The sequence below is a fragment of the Callionymus lyra genome, chromosome 14 (genome assembly GCF_982586985.1).
Source record: "Callionymus lyra chromosome 14, fCalLyr1.hap1.1, whole genome shotgun sequence".
Taxonomy (NCBI): Eukaryota; Metazoa; Chordata; class Actinopteri; order Syngnathiformes; family Callionymidae; genus Callionymus; species Callionymus lyra.
In genome coordinates, this window is record NC_141831.1 from 2667052 (window position 1) to 2686857 (window position 19806).

A 19806-nucleotide genomic window follows, 5' to 3' on the forward strand; every position below is an offset into this window, starting at 1 on the left:
CGAGTCCGAGTGAATGTTAGTTAAAGACGAGTCCGAGTGAATGTTAGTTAAAGACGAGTCCGAGTTAATGCTAGTTAAAGACGAGTCCGAGTTACTGTTAGTTAAAGACGAGTCCGAGTTAATGTTAGTTAAAGACGAGTCCGAGTTAATGTTAGTTAAAGACGAGTCCGAGTGAATGTTAGTTAAAGACGAGTCCGAGTTAATGTTAGTTAAAGACGAGTCCGAGTGAATGTTAGTTAAAGACGAGTCCGAGTGAATGTTAGTTAAAGACGAGTCCGAGTTAATGTTAGTTTAAAACGAGTCCGAGTTAATGTTAGTTAAAGACGAGTCCGAGTTAATGTTAGTTAAAGACGAGTCCGAGTGAATGTTAGTTAAAGACGAGTCCGAGTGAATGTTAGTTAAAGACGAGTCCGAGTGAATGTTAGTTAAAGACGAGTCCGAGTGAATGTTAGTTAAAGACGAGTCCGAGTGAATGTTAGTTAAAGACGAGTCCGAGTGAATGTTAGTTAAAGACGAGTCCGAGTGAATGTTAGTTAAAGACGAGTCCGAGTGAATGTTAGTTAAAGACGAGTCCGAGTTACTGTTAGTTAAAGACGAGTCCGAGTTAATGTTAGTTAAAGACGAGTCCGAGTTAATGTTAGTTAAAGACGAGTCCGAGTTAATGTTAGTTAAAGACGAGTCCGAGTGAATGTTAGTTAAAGACGAGTCCGAGTGAATGTTAGTTAAAGACGAGTCCGAGTGAATGTTAGTTAAAGACGAGTCCGAGTGAATGTTAGTTAAAGACGAGTCCGAGTGAATGTTAGTTAAAGACGAGTCCGAGTTAATGTTAGTTAAAGACGGGTCCGAGTTAATGTTAGTTAAAGACGGGTCCGAGTTAATGTTAGTTAAAGACGAGTCCGAGTGAATGTTAGTTAAAGACGAGTCCGAGTGAATGTTAGTTAAAGACGAGTCCGAGTTAATGTTAGTTAAAGACGAGTCCGAGTGAATGTTAGTTAAAGACGAGTCCGAGTGAATGTTAGTTAAAGACGAGTCCGAGTTAATGTTAGTTTAAAACGAGTCCGAGTTAATGTTAGTTAAAGACGAGTCCGAGTTAATGTTAGTTAAAGACGAGTCCGAGTTAATGTTAGTTAAAGACGAGTCCGAGTGAATGTTAGTTAAAGACGAGTCCGAGTGAATGTTAGTTAAAGACGAGTCCGAGTGAATGTTAGTTAAAGACGAGTCCGAGTGAATGTTAGTTAAAGACGAGTCCGAGTTAATGCTAGTTAAAGACGAGTCCGAGTTAATGCTAGTTAAAGACGAGTCCGAGTGAATGTTAGTTAAAGACGGGTCCGAGTGAATGTTAGTTAAAGACGAGTCCGAGTTAATGTAAGTTAAAGACGAGTCCGAGTTAATGCTAGTTAAAGACGAGTCCGAGTTAACGTTAGTTAAAGACGAGTCCGAGTTAACGTTAGTTAAAGACGAGTCCGAGTTAACGTTAGTTAAAGACGAGTCCGAGTTAACGTTAGTTAAAGACGAGTCCGAGTTAATGCTGGTTAAAGACGAGTCCGAGTGAATGTTAGTTAAAGACGAGTCCGAGTGAATGTTAGTTAAAGACGAGTCCGAGTGAATGTTAGTTAAAGACGAGTCCGAGTGAATGTTAGTTAAAGATGAGTCCGAGTGAATGTTAGTTAAAGATGAGTCAGAGTGAATGTTAGTTAAAGACGAGTCCGAGTGAATGTTAGTTAAAGACGAGTCCGAGTGAATGTTAGTTAAAGACGAGTCCGAGTGAATGTTAGTTAAAGACGAGTCCGAGTGAATGTTAGTTAAAGACGGGTCCGAGTGAATGTTAGTTAAAGACGAGTCCGAGTGAATGTTAGTTAAAGACGAGTCCGAGTGAATGTTAGTTAAAGACGAGTCCGAGTGAATGTTAGTTAAAGACGAGTCCGAGTGAATGTTAGTTAAAGACGAGTCCGAGTGAATGTTAGTTAAAGACGAGTCCGAGTGAATGTTAGTTAAAGACGAGTCCGAGTGAATGTTAGTTAAAGACGGGTCCGAGTGAATGTTAGTTAAAGACGAGTCCGAGTGAATGTTAGTTAAAGACGAGTCAGAGTGAATGTTAGTTAAAGACGAGTCCGAGTGAATGTTAGTTAAAGACGGGTCCGAGTGAATGTTAGTTAAAGACGGGTCCGAGTGAATGCTAGTTAAAGACGAGTCCGAGTGAATGTTAGTTAAAGACGAGTCCGAGTGAATGTTAGTTAAAGACGAGTCCGAGTGAATGTTAGTTAAAGACGAGTCCGAGTGAATGTTAGTTAAAGACGGGTCCGAGTGAATGTTAGTTAAAGACGGGTCCGAGTGAATGCTAGTTAAAGACGAGTCCGAGTGAATGTTAGTTAAAGACGAGTCCGAGTTAACGTTAGTTAAAGACGAGTCCGAGTGAATGTTAGTTAAAGACGAGTCCGAGTTAACGTTAGTTAAAGACGAGTCTGAGTGAATGTTAGTTAAAGACGAGTCCGAGTGAATGTTAGTTAAAGACGGGTCCGAGTGAACGTTAGTTAAAGACGAGTCCGAGTGAATGTTAGTTAAAGACGAGTCCGAGTTAATGTTGGTTAAAGACGGGTCCGAGTGAATGTTAGTTAAAGAGTTCTACCTTCTTGTTGAGCCTCAGCTGCTGCCGTCTGGTCCTCCTGCTCGTCTCCATCTTCGGACTTCGCTTCACTAAAATGATTTTTTTGTTTCCTTTTGAGTTTGCGCTGCTCTTTGGATTTCAACTTCTTTAAGCTGAAATAAAAAACAAACCCGAGACATCAGCAACTGTCCCCCCAGTTTTCATGCACTAATTATATATATATAATATATATATATATATACACACACACACGAGTATACTTTTATTATTTAATATCCATGTATGTCTGTACACATGTAGAATAAATATGTAGAATAAACATGTAGAATAAATATATTTTATAGCCTTTTTCAAACTTACGGTTAGTAATTAAGTGAATTGCCAAGTTCAAATATTTTAACTCTCGTTTTGTTTTTAGTTTCATTTCTACATAAACCCACACTTGAGAGTGAAATAAATGAAAGTGAATGTTTAGGATCAACAATAGGAAAAGGAAGAGGTCGTTGCTGCTGATCTGGAGAACAAGGTTCATAAACATCTGTTACTCTCTGTGGCGCAGAAGGAGCTCCTGTTGTCGTCCATCGATTGAGTCGAGAAATTCCTCAACACTGAGGAACCATTAGCTTTGATTGAACTGAATAAATAAAGGGGAAATAAAAAGCTAAAACAACAAACCATTTAATCACATCATTAAGAACCGGTTTAATGTGAGCATTATATTCACAGACAAACATGTTCCACTAGTTTACAGGTTCGTTTTTTGAGTGAACTGATGGGAAAAGTGTTGAATTAAAGCCTGTTAATAAAAGTATTATTATTGCATTAAAGCCGGTATCGTCTGCTTCATGTGAGAGGAAGACGTCTCTGGATCTGGACTCTAAGGTGTGAACACAACCTTTGACCTGAAGGGTATAAACTACAGTGTGTTATTGAAACACAACCTTTGACCTGAAGGGTATAAACTACAGTGTGTTATTGTAACACAACCTTTGACCTGAAGGGTATAAACTACAGTGTGTTATTGTAACACAACCTTTGACCTGAAGGGTATAAACTACAGTGTGTTATTGTAACACAACCTTTGACCTGAAGGGCATAAACTACAGTGTGTTATTGTAACACAACCTTTGACCTGAAGGGTATAAACTACAGTGTGTTATTGTAACACAACCTTTGACCTGAAGGGTATAAACTACAGTGTGTTATTGTAACACAACCTTTGACCTGAAGGGTATAAACTACAGTGTGTTATTGTAACACAACCTTTGACCTGAAGGGTATAAACTACAGTGTGTTATTGTAACACAACCTTTGCCCTGAAGGGTATAAACTACAGTGTGTTATTGTAACACAACCTTTGACCTGAAGGGTATAAACTACAGTGTGTTATTGTAACACAACCTTTGACCTGAAGGGTATAAACTACAGTGTGTTATTGTAACACAACCTTTGACCTGAAGGGTATAAACTACAGTGTGTTATTGTAACACAACCTTTGACCTGAAGGGTATAAACTACAGTGTGTTATTGTAACACAACCTTTGACCTGAAGGGTATAAACTACAGTGTGTTATTGTAACACAACCTTTGACCTGAAGGGTATAAACTACAGTGTGTTATTGTAACACAACCTTTGACCTGAAGGGTATAAACTACAGTGTGTTATTGTAACACAACCTTTGACCTGAAGGGTATAAACTACAGTGTGTTATTGTAACACAACCTTTGACCTGAAGGGTATAAACTACAGTGTGTCATTGTAACACAACCTTTGACCTGAAGGGTATAAACTACAGTGTGTTATTGAAACACAACCTTTGACCTGAAGGGTATAAACTACAGTGTGTTATTGTAACACAACCTTTGACCTGAAGGGTATAAACTACAGTGTGTTATTGTAACACAACCTTTGACCTGAAGGGCATAAACTACAGTGTGTTATTGTAACACAACCTTTGACCTGAAGGGTATAAACTACAGTGTGTTATTGTAACACAACCTTTGACCTGAAGGGTATAAACTACAGTGTGTTATTGTAACACAACCTTTGACCTGAAGGGTATAAACTACAGTGTGTTATTGTAACACAACCTTTGACCTGAAGGGTATAAACTACAGTGTGTTATTGTAACACAACCTTTGACCTGAAGGGTATAAACTACAGTGTGTTATTGTAACACAACCTTTGACCTGAAGGGTATAAACTACAGTGTGTTATTGTAACACAACCTTTGACCTGAAGGGTATAAACTACAGCGTGTTATTGTAACACAACCTTTGACCTGAAGGGTATAAACTACAGCGTGTTATTGTAACACAACCTTTGACCTGAAGGGTATAAACTACAGCGTGTTATTGTAACACAACCTTTGACCTGAAGGGTATAAACTACAGTGTGTTATTGTAACACAACCTTTGACCTGAAGGGTATAAACTACAGTGTGTTATTGTAACACAACCTTTGACCTGAAGGGTATAAACTACAGTGTGTTATTGTAACACAAGCTTTGACCTGAAGGGTATAAACTACAGTGTGTTATTGTAACACAACCTTTGACCTGAAGGGTATAAACTACAGTGTGTTATTGTAACACAACCTTTGACCTGAAGGGCATAAACTACAGTGTGTTATTGTAACACAACCTTTGACCTGAAGGGTATAAACTACAGTGTGTTATTGTAACACAACCTTTGACCTGAAGGGTATAAACTACAGTGTGTTATTGTAACACAAGCTTTGACCTGAAGGGTATAAACTACAGTGTGTTATTGTAACACAACCTTTGACCTGAAGGGTATAAACTACAGTGTGTTATTGTAACACAAGCTTTGACCTGAAGGGTATAAACTACAGTGTGTTATTGTAACACAACCTTTGACCTGAAGGGTATAAACTACAGTGTGTTATTGTAACACAACCTTTGACCTGAAGGGTATAAACTACAGTGTGTTATTGTAACACAACCTTTGACCTGAAGGGTATAAACTACAGTGTGTTATTGTAACACAACCTTTGACCTGAAGGGTATAAACTACAGTGCGTTATTGTAACACAACCTTTGACCTGAAGGGTATAAACTACAGTGCGTTATTGTAACACAACCTTTGGCCTGAAGGGTATAAACTACAGTGCGTTATTGTAACACAACCTTTGACCTGAAGGGTATAAACTACAGTGCGTTATTGTAACACAACCTTTGACCTGAAGGGTATAAACTACAGTGCGTTATTGTAACACAACCTTTGACCTGAAGGGTATAAACTACAGTGCGTTATTGTAACACAACCTTTGACCTGAAGGGTATAAACTACAGTGCGTTATTGTAACACAACCTTTGACCTGAAGGGTATAAACTACAGTGTGTTATTGTAACACAACCTTTGACCTGAAGGGTATAAACTACAGTGTGTTATTGTAACACAACCTTTGACCTGAAGGGTATAAACTACAGTGTGTTATTGTAACACAACCTTTGACCTGAAGGGTATAAACTACAGTGTGTTATTGTAACACAACCTTTGACCTGAAGGGTATAAACTACAGTGCGTTATTGTAACACAACCTTTGACCTGAAGGGTATAAACTACAGTGTGTTATTGTAACACAACCTTTGACCTGAAGGGTATAAACTACAGTGTGTTATTGTAACACAACCTTTGACCTGAAGGGTATAGACTACAGTGTGTTATTGTAACACAAAAAAATCTCACCTTATACATTTTTGATTGACTTTAGGTCTTTTTGTCTTCGCTGGTTTAGAAAAAGTTGTTTCAGGCTTGAAAGATAAAAAAACATATTTTTGTTAGTGAATTAAAATCTTTAACAACCATGTGATGGACTCACGTTACTCTTCAGCTGTCCTGTCGAATCAAATATCTTAATACTATAAATTCTTCCAGCACATTCCGGGGTTAAACAAGGGTCGTGTAAAAATTCCTGCGACACAAACAAGACGGTTAAAAAATAAAAACATATGTTGAATAGAAAGGTGTGAAAATCAACCTTTTCAATCTTGTCATTAAAAGAGGTTCTGAGCGTCTTCCAGCAGGCGATGTGATACTCGATGACACATCTCTGGCTGCAAAATATCTGAATAAATCCCTGCAAAAGCAATAAAGCACACGTTGAGATATGATTTTCAAGACGACACGGATGTTTCTCACCTTAAAATCTGGGTCGCTGATGTAAATGGCAGGCTTTAAAGGACACAAACCGGGCCCCAGTCGACACAGTGCGTCCGGCGCCGGAGGAAACCTGCACAGTTCTATAGCGTCGCTCAGCATCTTCTGTCGTTGAGAGTCCAGAGAACAAAACGTAAACAGAACGAAGAGATCCCTGCGACTGAGACGACTTCAAAGAACTGCTTTGCTTTCAGTTTTGATTCACGAGCTTCACGGAACCGGTTCATGACAACATCGTGCCAAAGAGGCCTTCAGAGCCCAGATGTCAGGAGGCAGTGATTGAAGCCAAGCTGAGGATCCTCAACACGAGTCAAAGCTTGTACAGTGAAGATCCAGCTTTAAATCACTCAAAACCATGATTTGACCAAATGTCATTTCAGTGAAAGTGTGAACTACTTTACATATTTTAAAATACAACTAAACAAGTTCATTATGTTTGATTCTCTATACGTATTAAACTCTTGAATGTAGTCAAAACTACAGTTGCATTTATTTCCCTTTTTAATCTGACATTAGGGGAATTGTAATGTAGTCATAACTTTTTAATAATTAAATATTTATTTTATACTCGACAAACACTAACTCATAACAATATCATGAAGAAATCCTGGACAAAAACAAGTCAATATGAGGATAGTTTCGATGAAGCAGAAAGTGACCTTGAGAAAGTCAATATGAAGATAGTTTCAATGAAGCAGAAAGTGACCTTGAGAAAGTCAATATGAAGATAGTTTCGATGAAGCAGAAAGTGACCTTGAGAAAGTCAATATGAAGATAGTTTCAATGAAGCAGAATGTGACCTTGAGAAAGTCAATATGAAGATAGTTTCAATGAAGCAGAAAGTGACCTTGAGAAAGTCAATATGAAGATAGTTTCAATGAAGCAGAAAGTGACCTTGAGAAAGTCAATATGAAGATAGTTTCGATGTAGCAGAAAGTGACCTTGAGAAAGTCAATATGAAGATAGTTTCGATGAAGCAGAAAGTGACCTTGAGAAAGTCAATATGAAGATAGTTTCGATGAAGCAGAAAGTGACCTTGAGAAAGTCAATAAGAAGATAGTTTCGATGAAGCAGAAAGTGACCTTGAGAAAGTCAATATGAAGATAGTTTCGATGAAGCAGAATGCGACCTTGAGAAAGTCAATAAGAAGATAGTTTCGATGAAGCAGAAAGTGACCTTGAGAAAGTCAATAAGAAGATAGTTTCGATGAAGCAGAAAGTGACCTTGAGAAAGTCAATATGAAGATAGTTTCGATGAAGCAGAAAGTGACCTTGAGAAAGTCAATAAGAAGATAGTTTCGATGAAGCAGAATGCGACCTTGAGAAAGTCAATATGAAGATAGTTTCGATGAAGCAGAATGTGACCTTGAGAAAGTCAATATGAAGATAGTTTCGATGAAGCAGAATGTGACCTTGAGAAAGTCAATAAGAAGATAGTTTCGATGAAGCAGAATGTGACCTTGAGAAAGTCAATATGAAGATAGTTTCGATGAAGCAGAATGTGACCTTGAGAAAGTCAATATAAAGATAGTTTCGATGAAGCAGAATGTGACCTTGAGAAAGTCAATATGAAGATAGTTTCGATGAAGCAGAAAGTGACCTTGAGAAAGTCAATATGAAGATAGTTTCGATGAAGCAGAAAGTGACCTTGAGAAAGTCAATATGAAGATAGTTTCGATGAAGCAGAATGTGACCTTGAGAAAGTCAATATGAAGATAGTTTCAATGAAGAATATGTGACCTTGAGAAAGTCAATATGAAGATAGTTTCAATGAAGAATATGCGACCTTGAGAAAGTCCGGCTCAGACTCCCTCACGACCTCTTTGATCAGAGGCCACGTGAGTTTGGCTGGAGTCGTGTTGTCGTCGGCGATCGTCATGGAATCTTGAAATTTGATCAGGGCGTCGGCGAATCTGAGGGAAAGATACGTTGAAACGATGGCAACGAAGACGACCATCGGTCAAAAAAACACTCACCTGTTCTCCTTCAGGTAAATCCTCCCGAATCCATAACAAACCAGCGACTGAAAGGTTTTGTCCTGATGTGCGACGACTTTCTCCAGCAGTTTGTGAGCTTCTGCCAGTTCCTTTGGAGGAAAGAAGAACGAGAGGAGTCTTCAAAACTAACTGTTCTAGGCTCTGGTCGATGATTAAAGGCTTTAAAGAAGCAACACGTAACATTACAAATGGACTCTCTGGCTCCATCTAGTGGCTGAGATGTTTAACTGAACCGTAGACGGCCGTTTACAGAACGAGACTAATGCTGTGTCTCTTAGTGTACTAGAAGTTAGTATCATCAGGATAGTGTACGTACTAACTAGTAACTAATCCTCCACAGATAGTATGTCTCAATCATACTTCTCTTAGTATACTAGAAGTTAGTATCATCAGGATAGTGTACGTACTAACTAGTAACTAATCCTCCACAGATAGTATGTCTCAATCATACTTCTCTTAGTATACTAGAAGTTAGTATGCATCAGGATAGTATACGTACTAACTAGTAACTAATCCTCCACAGATAGTATGTCTCAAACATACTTCTCTTAGTATACTAGAAGTTAGTATCATCAGGATAGTGTACGTACTAACTAGTAACTAATCCTCCACAGATAGTATGTCTCAAACATACTTCTCTTAGTATACTAGAAGTTAGTATCATCAGGATAGTGTACGTACTAACTAGTAACTAATCCTCTACAGATAGTATGTCTCAAACATACTTCTCTTAGTATACTAGAAGTTAGTATGCATCAGGATAGTGTACGTACTAACTAGTAACTAATCCTCCAGATAGTATGTCTCAAACATACTTCTCTTAGTATACTAGAAGTTAGTATCATCAGGATAGTGTACGTACTAACTAGTAACTAATCCTCCAGATAGTATGTCTCAAACATACTTCTCTTAGTATACTAGAAGTTAGTATCATCAGGATAGTGTACGTACTAACTAGTAACTAATCCTCCACAGATAGTATGTCTCAAACATACTTCTCTTAGTATACTAGAAGTTAGTATCATCAGGATAGTGTACGTACTAACTAGCAACTAATCCTCCAGATAGTATGTCTCAAACGTACTTCTCTTAGTATACTAGAAGTTAGTATCATCAGGATAGTGTACGTACTAACTAGTAACTAATCCTCCACAGATAGTATGTCTCAAACATACTTCTCTTAGTGTACTAGAAGTTAGTATCATCAGGATAGTGTACGTACTAACTAGTAACTAATCCTCCACAGATAGTATGTCTCAAACATACTTCTCTTAGTGTACTAGAAGTTAGTATCATCAGGATAGTGTACGTACTAACTAGTAACTAATTCTCCACAGATAGTGTGTAGCAGCAGAGTTGGATTTGAGACACACTAACAGGAAATGACGCGACAGCTTCTTCTTCTACTACTATTTAAAGATGGTTTCAACCAGCTGTAGGAACACTAGCGACACCTGCTGGCAGCACGTTTTGCAAGTTTGGAAAAAGAAATAAAGAAAAAATATGATTATCGAAATATTCGCGAGATATTTAAGCTGCTATCAGCAGTGAAGACGTGTTTATCCTCATACTGCTGGCTCATGACGCACTACATTTCACATACTAAGAATTGAGACGCACTTGCGCACTAAAAATACTAACTTTGAGTACACAAGTCTGTGATTTGAGACACAGCATTGGACTCTTGTCGTGTCACTCTTGATCTTCCTGGTAACTTCAAGAGTTTGACACCAGAACGACGTTGTTAAAGGAACAGCTTCAGATCTACAACCAGATGCTCCCAGTTTGTTCCGAGCCGCGACGTTACCTTGGACTGGCCGACGTCCGTCAGAGCAGAAGCTCGACCGAACCACAGAAGCTTCACATCCAGGGGGGAAAGTCCAAGTTTCTGGAAGTCACGGTCGCAAGAACATTTTTTCGGGTCAGGCTCGCGGCAGACTCACGACGGCGTTACCTTGGGAGTCGTGGTGTCCAGGATGGCGAGCGCCTGGCTGAAGTGTTGCACGGCCAGATGACTCCGGGGCTCCGTCAGCGCAGAACAAGCCTCCTGGACCAGATGCTGGAACTCCTTAGACTGACTCGCTTTACTCGGAGCAGCTCCCTGTTAGAACACACACACACACACACACACACACACACACAGTCAAGAAGCTGGAACTTTCTAGCAGCTCATCCAAGATCAATGCTTCAGGACCGATCAATACATGGATCTAGGGGTGGATCAAGGTGGGTTTCGATCACACTCGTGAAGAGAACTAAAAACCTTCCTCTCTAATGACTTCTGTGCAATACTTGGTATATTTTCTCACCGACCTCGACACTGAATCTTCAGTCTTCACCCTCCGTGACCCTTGACCTGGGTGACTGAACACGACTTCTGGGTTTTGACATTTTGACGAGCCGAGCCAGTTCTTATCTCAACAGGGAAGGAGTCCTGGCTCGACAACTACTCCTTAAAACACATCATATATATACATCTATAGATACAGAGGCCTCTATGATTTGTATCAGAGCCGCACGCGAAGGTTCAAAGTTGAGGCTCAGATACTATAGACTTCAACTCTTGAACCTTGGATTTTTGGGAATAATACGTTTAAAAAGATAAAATATAAGAATACGTTTTAATTCTGAGTTAAAAGCTAATATTGTCAACGTTAATTGATAAACATGAATACGTGAAACAAGGAGATATAATTGAACCCTTCACGAGTCACATGATATTTCTGACACCAACCTCACACGGTTCTTGTCAGTTTTAGCATTTTTGTCTGTTGACCTTTGATTTTTAACATTTTATTCCGGTAATTTGAATACAATTACAACTTTATTGACACTGCAATTTCGGGACACCAGTTAGAAAGAAATCGACCAATGGACAGTTTTCTTTGTCATTAGCTCCGCCCATTTCAGGGAGCACTAAAAGATGTACCGTATTCTCCGGACTATAAGTGTCTCCGGAGTACAAGTATCTCCAGACATAACATGCATAATAAAGAAGGAAAAAACATATATAAGTCGCACTGGAGTATAAGTCGCATTTTTGGGGGAAATTGATTTGATAAAATCCAAGAACAGACATGTGATCTTGAAAGACGATTAAAATAAAACTAGAGGCAACAACAGAATAATGTTACGTTACATGAAGTGAGAACCTGGTATGTTAACATAACATATGAAGAGTTATTCAGAGAACTATAGCATCAATAACTAACTAGTTTACCAAACCATCCGTGTAACTCCAAATAACTCTTCATCCTCGTGTCACTTTTAAACAACTAACTAACTCCGGAGGTAGAAGATGCTTCCTCTTCTACGTGGAAATGATCAACACAGGCCTAGAGCGCCCTCTGGTGGTTTAGTGTGAGAATAACATGTGAAATGATATACCGCTAATAATGTGTTCATAATTTCACACATAAGTCGCTCCAGAGTATAATCTCACCCCCGGACACACTATGGAAAAAACTGCCACTTAAAGTCCGTAAAACACGGTACTTGAATCAAGTGTGTGTCAATCAAAACGGTCATGAAATGTTGTGACTCATCGAGTCAAATGACTCAAATGAGTCGAGTCACCAGATTCAAGGGAAAAGGATCATCAACGAATGAACAAACCTGAACGTTGTCGGACGCTTTGCTCTTTGAATTCTTCGTTTTCATCGCGTTCTTCGCAGTCAAGACTTTTTCTTTTACTGCAGAGTCAAAGTTAATCGTCACGTCTACAGTGTTATGACAGTTTTATGACAGTTTTATGACAGTTTTGTGAAGAGAAAAGATTTTCTCACCAGGTTGTTGTGCCTCCGTTTCTTTCATAGCAGCCAATATCTGTCAATCAAACGTGACCATGGTTACGTCAGCGGGACGAGGACGGCGGAGTGCGAGTCTCTCACCTTACTCTGCAGGGTCCTGGACTGACTCTTGGCCTGAGTCTTGGTCTGACTCCTGGCCTGAGTCTTAGTCTGAGTCTTAGTCTGAGTCTTAGTCTGAGTCTTGGTCAGAGGATATCGGGGTGAAGGACTAAAATACTGGAAAAACGTCTCCAATTTTAACCTGCAGACATTTTCAACAGCGTTGATCAGACTCCATAAAACACGCCTCATGGGTACAAAGAAGATATTGAACGAAAAGTACATCGATGCCATCAGAATACTTCAATATTTTTTAAATGTTGGAAATTTGAATATTTATAAATTTTAAAAAAGCTAATTTTGCTAAAATACTTTTAATGATTCATTTAAACAAATTATATCTATATTTAAAAAGGTTACATTTGTTCGTTTTTTTTAAATAATTGATTTACAAAATTACAATTTAAAACACGTTTTCATGTAATATTTCCAGTTAAAAAAAAAAATTTTTGATTGGCTGAAAGTTTGATCCAGTAGCTCTGTTGGTAATGTCTGGAGACACCATTATATTTATAATTTTAAAAACACACTAGAAATACTGATTCGTTCCCAAAAAAACTTTCAATATAGAAATGATTGAATTCAATTATTTGAAAAGAATGATTCGATGAAATCAATGGATAAATAAATCAAACAATTTAATATTCTAACGGCACTGATGTAGTCGATCTATTGCAGCTTCACATCCATCATGAAGCGTTTGTTTCACGAGATGATACGTTATATAATAATAATACGTAAAGAGAAACCTACCCATGCAGCAGCTGACAGCCTGGAGAAGAAGACCAGACATCGATTTTAGCCACAACACTCACACACACATGAGCATCAGGTAATATCTGTAACAGTCGATTCATAAAATCATTTTACCGTTGCGTTCATTCGTGACCTTGAGAAATTTATCCAGTTGACTCTGCAGGTCCTTGAGACCCTCGGCGTCACCTCTGCACAGGCGTGTGGCCAGTATGTTGGCCTCGAAGGCCCAGTTCAACTGACCCCACTGGTGCAGAGCTTCACAGAATCGATAATGGCCCTGAAGGACGACACAGGTGAGCGACACACACACACACAACTACACATCATTTGACGCCTTACAAGACACAGGTTTTAAAAAAGTAAAAGAAAAGTTGAAAGAGATATGTTGTAACTAAAGATCGCTTTTAAAAAATAAATAAAAAGGAAAAGTATTTAAGGACAAACAGCTCATTACATGAAGACCTGATATTATCAGTTCTTGTGGTTTGTGACGACGTTTCTTTCTGATGGTGCGAAAACTAAACGTGTTAAAACGAACAGCTCAGAAAAACATTGAAATAAAAGTGTGTTTTAAAAGATGTGACCACAGAACAGTTGACTTTAGACGCGTGCGATGGGAGGAAGATGAAGGTGGAAGAGTTACCGTACGGATATTTAAAAATGAAGCTTTACCTTCGCCCAGTCCGGCTTCAGAAGAACGGCTCGCTTTCCGTCGATCGCCGCGTTTCTAGAAAACAAAAGGTCGGCGAGTTCAAAGTCACAGAATCAAACCATCAAAACACATCTATGCGCGGCAGAGACGGACGGAACTGTTCTGGCTTCACAACATTGAGGCTTTAATCGACAAGAACACGAAAGAAACACAGACGTCAAGGTCTAACCTTTGACCTCGAGCTAATTCTAAAGCCACCAGATGTGTGAGGAACGAAGGAGAATCGTGTCTCGCGAGGACGGTGTCGTTACTCTTTCTCTCGAACACTTACTCGTACTTTTCTTGACGGAGGTAGCAGAGCGATCGGTTTCCATAGATGGCGTGATTCTGGACGCTGGAGGTGAAGACACACGGGTGAGTGACACGAGGAGGTCAAGCTTTCATTCATTCATTCTTTTTCCATCACTCGCAGAAGTCTATCCCAGCTACCTCGGGCGAGAGGCGAGGGACACCCGTCGCACACACACACACAGACAATTCTCAATTTAACCTCTGGTTTCCTCCCACCGTCCAGGAACATTCAGAGAACCCAGAGTTCTTCTAGAGGCGACGTGAGAACGTACTCATACTTGACGGCTTCAGAGTAGAACATTATGGCCTGGTCGTATTTATGCGCCTTGAAGGACTCGTTTCCTTGTTTCCTCAGGACTTCAGCGAGCTGCAGAGAAAATCTAATTAGAGTCAATTAAACAAGAAGAAACCCGTTGAAAATCTTGTTTTATCTCTTTTATCTTATCTTAATCTCCGTTTAAACTGCTGCTCCTTTTATTTTTCTTTTAAAGAAATGACCACTTTAATTAACATTAATCAGTTTTCATATAATATTTATATATTCCTGGATCAACATTTTAATTCTCCTTCACTTTATAGTTTCAAGTGCGATTTTCCTCAAACAATAATAGTTTCGTCTTCAAACATCACGCCCTGTGTTCAGTCGTTATGGCTGGTTCAACCAGTTCCAGGTGTTTTCATAAGACACACGTGACGTTGCAGTTTAGTCTCTGAACAAGTTCTTACTTCAGCTTCAGGAGGACGATGTCCGTACTTCATTTTTTCCAGCGTGAGCTGCACGTTCTCCACCATTTGGATGATGAATCGAACATCTGGAGGGAGAAGAAACACGAGTGAAGGTCGGATGTCACAAAGGTCAGGAGGGACGTCACACAGGTCAGGAGGGACGTCACACAGGTCAGGAGGGACGTCACACAGGTCAGGAGGGACGTCACACAGGTCAGGAGGGACGTCACACAGGTCAGGAGGGACGTCACACAGGTCAGGAGGGACGTCACACAGGTCAGGAGGGACGTCACACAGGTCAGGAGGGACGTCACACAGGTCAGGAGGGACGTCACAAAGGTCAGGAGGGACGTCACACAGGTCAGGAGGGACGTCACACAGGTCAGGAGGGACGTCACACAGGTCAGGAGGGACGTCACAAAGGTCAGGAGGGATGTCACACAGGTCAGGAGGGACGTCACAAAGGTCAGGAGGGACGTCACAAAGGTCAGGAGGGACGTCACAAAGGTCAGGAGGGACGTCACAAAGGTCAGGAGGGACGTCACACAGGTCAGGAGGGACGTCACACAGGTCAGGAGGGATGTCACACAGGTCAGGAGGGACGTCACAAAGGTCAGGAGGGACGTCACACAGGTCAGGAGGGACGTCACACAGGTCAGGAGGGATGTCACACAGGTCAGGAGGGACGTCACACAGGTCAGGAGGGATGTCACACAGGTCAGGAGGGATGTCACAAAGGTCAGGAGGGATGTCACACAGGTCAGGAGGGATGTCACACAGGTCAGGAGGGATGTCACAAAGGTCAGGAGGGATGTCACAAAGGTCAGGAGGGACGTCACACAGGTCAGGAGGGACGTCACAAAGGTCAGGAGGGACGTCACAAAGGTCAGGAGGGACGTCACAAAGGTCAGGAGGGACGTCACAAAGGTCAGGAGGGACGTCACACAGGTCAGGAGGGACGTCACACAGGTCAGGAGGGATGTCACACAGGTCAGGAGGGACGTCACAAAGGTCAGGAGGGACGTCACACAGGTCAGGAGGGACGTCACACAGGTCAGGAGGGATGTCACACAGGTCAGGAGGGATGTCACACAGGTCAGGAGGGATGTCACACAGGTCAGGAGGGACGTCACACAGGTCAGGAGGGATGTCACACAGGTCAGGAGGGATGTCACAAAGGTCAGGAGGGATGTCACACAGGTCAGGAGGGATGTCACACAGGTCAGGAGGGATGTCACACAGGTCAGGAGGGATGTCACAAAGGTCAGGAGGGATGTCACAAAGGTCAGGAGGGACGTCACACAGGTCAGGAGGGATGTCACACAGGTCAGGAGGGACGTCACAAAGGTCAGGAGGGATGTCACAAAGGTCAGGAGGGATGTCACAAAGGTCAGGAGGGATGTCACAAAGGTCAGGAGGGATGTCACAAAGGTCAGGAGGGATGTCACACAGGTCAGGAGGGACGTCACACAGGTCAGGAGGGATGTCACACAGGTCAGGAGGGATGTCACACAGGTCAGGAGGGATGTCACAAAGGTCAGGAGGGATGTCACAAAGGTCAGGAGGGATGTCACAAAGGTCAGGAGGGATGTCACAAAGGTCAGGAGGGACGTCACAAAGGTCAGGAGGGATGTCACAAAGGTCAGGAGGGACGTCACAAAGGTCAGGAGGGACGTCACAAAGGTCAGGAGGGATGTCACAAAGGTCAGGAGGGATGTTGCGGGGGTGAGATGTGCGTCGCACTCAAAGGTCGTTTCTTACAAGATGCAAAAACATGGTTGACGACTTTGAAGGCTCTCTCATCCCCAAGTTGTTGGAGCAGCGAGACCACATAAGGTCCTTCGCTTTCTTCCAGAAACCGGCAAATCTCTGCCAGATCTGGTCGGGGAGCCTGAAGGGAGGAAGTCGAGAAGAAGGTGTCGTTTTTTTCTATGCAAAGCTTTGATGTGAACAAACGTTACAGTTATGATTTGTAATGTCAAGTCCACGCACCTTGTACAGTTTACTTAAAGCAAAGATTAATCTAGTTCCTTCCATCTTCAGCTGGAATGAAGAAAAACACTCTTAGTGAGCAGAAGATTCAAGAATGTAAACATGTTTCAAAAATATTGAGTGATTTGAAACATCATTGAAAAAAGAACAAATGGAAATAAAATGAAAAACAACCTCAGAAAATGAGTAAATCATTATTTACAGGAATACAATTAACATGAGGGATGTCATTAAGGAATATTGTTGGATTTTAGTAGAAAATTGTTTGATTATAGTTGAAAATTGTTTGATTATAGTTGAAAATTGTTGGATTATAGTTGAAAATTGTTTGATTACAGTTGAAAATTGTTTGATTATAGTTGAAAATTGTTTGATTATAGTTGAAAATTGTTTGATTATAGTTGAAAATGGTTGGATAGTAGTTGAATTGTTAGATTACAGTTGAAACGTTACAATAATCGTAGGTTCCTCTTAAAGAACAGCCATAGATTGATAGAACAAAGAGCTGCTTGAACAACAATCGACACTAAACTTACTTCAAGGAACAAAACATGCGATAAAAAGCGATTCATTTTTCTAAATAAAAACCTACCGTCCCAGCTGCCAACCCTCGTAAGAGAGCTTCTGTTAGGTCCATGTCGAGAAGGTTATCCTCACAATTACCGTGATGTTCACTGAAAAACAAGCATTGAGAAAAAAAAAGAGGTTTTAGTGAAGTTAACAGTTCTAGTCCTTGAAATTGTGTGAAAAGTATTGATAATAGTTCCTCGTTTACCAGGACTTAAGACGGACAGTTTTTTTCTAGCGTCACGTCAACATCATGTGTTCACTGACTTGCATCGAGTGCATCATGTACTCAATGTTTAAGTCCAACTATAGCATCAAATGTTTCTACAGACGCGTCTGTAATGCACTTCAATCATCCTTCACTTCTTCTTACACATATTTGGAAAGAGATTTTGCTGGGATGTCCTCTGGACTGTTGAAGAAGATGGGAAGGAAGTAAAAATACACTCCCCAACGACGTCCGGCTTCCAGTTTGAGCACCGGGTTGATCTGGTTCCAGAAAGGGAAATATTCCTCTGAAAGAAACACAAAGAAGTTCAACGTAAAGATGGACGGTGAAGAAACGATCAACGTGTTTTAAGAGAAGGATGCGTTTTGTTTAAGGCGTCCTTGTGAAGAAAGAATGACCAAGTAAAGCGTTGTGTTATGTGCGATATTTAATATTGGTGTCTTGACTTGCGATATCGATATTAATGCGATATTATTTACTTTCATCTAAAAATGTAGACGTGAGTACTGTAGTGAAGGTCCGAGGGTTTAAAGAAGGAATAATGCGATATTTCCCTTTCGTTTATTTCAACGCTTCGGTGCAGACGTGATGGTAGAAAAATATCTCTTATAACGCTCAGTCTCGCGGACTTGCATAGGTTTCCCGCCAAACTGAGCGACATCAGAGAGGAGCCGCCGGCGCGTCGTGATATCATCAAATCAATAATAAATCCTTGTACACGCACACATAACACTTTATAGATGACGCTAAGAACTTAGCTCGTTAGCATACAGTGAAGACGCCAACATTAGACTGTATAAATGACTCGTTAGCATACGGTGAAGACGGACACATAACACTTTATAAATGACCCTAACAACTTAGCTCGTTAGCATACAGTGAAGACGCCAACATTAGACTGTATAAATGACTCGTTAGCATACGGTGAAGACGGACACATAACACTTTATAAATGACGCTAACAACTTAGCTCGTTAGCATACGGTGAAGACGGACACATAACACTTTATAAATGACGCTAACAACTTAGCTCGTTAGCATACAGTGAAGACGCCAACATTACACTGTATAAATGACTCGTTAGCATACGGTGAAGACGGACACATAACACTTTATAAATGACGCTAACAACTTAGCTCGTTAGCATACGGTGAAGACGGACACATAACACTTTATAAATGACGCTAACAACTTAGCTCGTTAGCATACGGTGAAGACGGACACATAACACTGTATAAATGACGCTAACAACTTAGCTCGTTAGCATACAGTGAAGACGCCAACATTACACTGTATAAATGACTCGTTAGCATACAGTGAAGACGCCAACATTACACTGTATAAATGACTCGTTAGCATACGGTGAAGACGGACAGGTTTGTTTCAAAGTTCACGATCTTACAAGAAAACAACTGAGACGAGATGAAAAGTTCTTACAATATGTTGCTTTAAGAAAGGAGGTTGAAAGAGACGAGTGACTGGATCACAAGTACTTCTGTGTATATACTGAGACAAGACGCGTCGCCATAGTTCAGTTCACAGACGGACGGAGACGTGAGCGACAACGAGACATAGAAGTACAAATTGACAAATTTACAGATTGAAAAAATGATAAATGATCGCACGTTTTTCATATGCATATCACACGTGCAAATATCGCGATACCGATATTTTTTCAATTTATCGTGCAGCCGTAGTAGAATGTGATGAACCCGTGAAAACATCTCGTTCATCTCCACAGCTTCACCTCCAGGAGACTCACCTTGATCCTGAACGCAGAGAGACACGAAGCCCTGGACGGCGGACGACTGCTCCTGAAAACGGAAGCATTTTCGTTAACAA

General features: G+C 40.6%; 1 protein-coding gene across 1 annotated transcript in view; it reads right to left on the minus strand.

The window, feature by feature from the left end:
* The window catches only part of ttc3 (tetratricopeptide repeat domain 3), a 47002-nt gene that overhangs the window by 11336 nt on the left and 15860 nt on the right, over positions 1-19806 (minus strand). Inside the window, exons 6-28 of the mRNA XM_087808063.1 lie at positions 19727-19778; positions 18109-18250; positions 17761-17842; positions 17169-17219; positions 16938-17067; positions 15177-15262; positions 14723-14817; positions 14431-14493; positions 14120-14174; positions 13562-13724; positions 13445-13463; positions 12674-12833; positions 12569-12608; positions 12399-12475; positions 10738-10884; positions 10591-10671; positions 8763-8872; positions 8573-8699; positions 6770-6892; positions 6609-6707; positions 6450-6542; positions 6317-6381; positions 2627-2757 (exon numbers count right to left, since the gene is read on the minus strand). Coding sequence (XP_087664189.1) covers positions 2627-2757; positions 6317-6381; positions 6450-6542; positions 6609-6707; positions 6770-6892; positions 8573-8699; positions 8763-8872; positions 10591-10671; positions 10738-10884; positions 12399-12475; positions 12569-12608; positions 12674-12833; positions 13445-13463; positions 13562-13724; positions 14120-14174; positions 14431-14493; positions 14723-14817; positions 15177-15262; positions 16938-17067; positions 17169-17219; positions 17761-17842; positions 18109-18250; positions 19727-19778 — 2191 coding nt within the window. The remainder of the gene's footprint in view (positions 1-2626; positions 2758-6316; positions 6382-6449; positions 6543-6608; positions 6708-6769; positions 6893-8572; positions 8700-8762; positions 8873-10590; positions 10672-10737; positions 10885-12398; positions 12476-12568; positions 12609-12673; positions 12834-13444; positions 13464-13561; positions 13725-14119; positions 14175-14430; positions 14494-14722; positions 14818-15176; positions 15263-16937; positions 17068-17168; positions 17220-17760; positions 17843-18108; positions 18251-19726; positions 19779-19806) is intronic.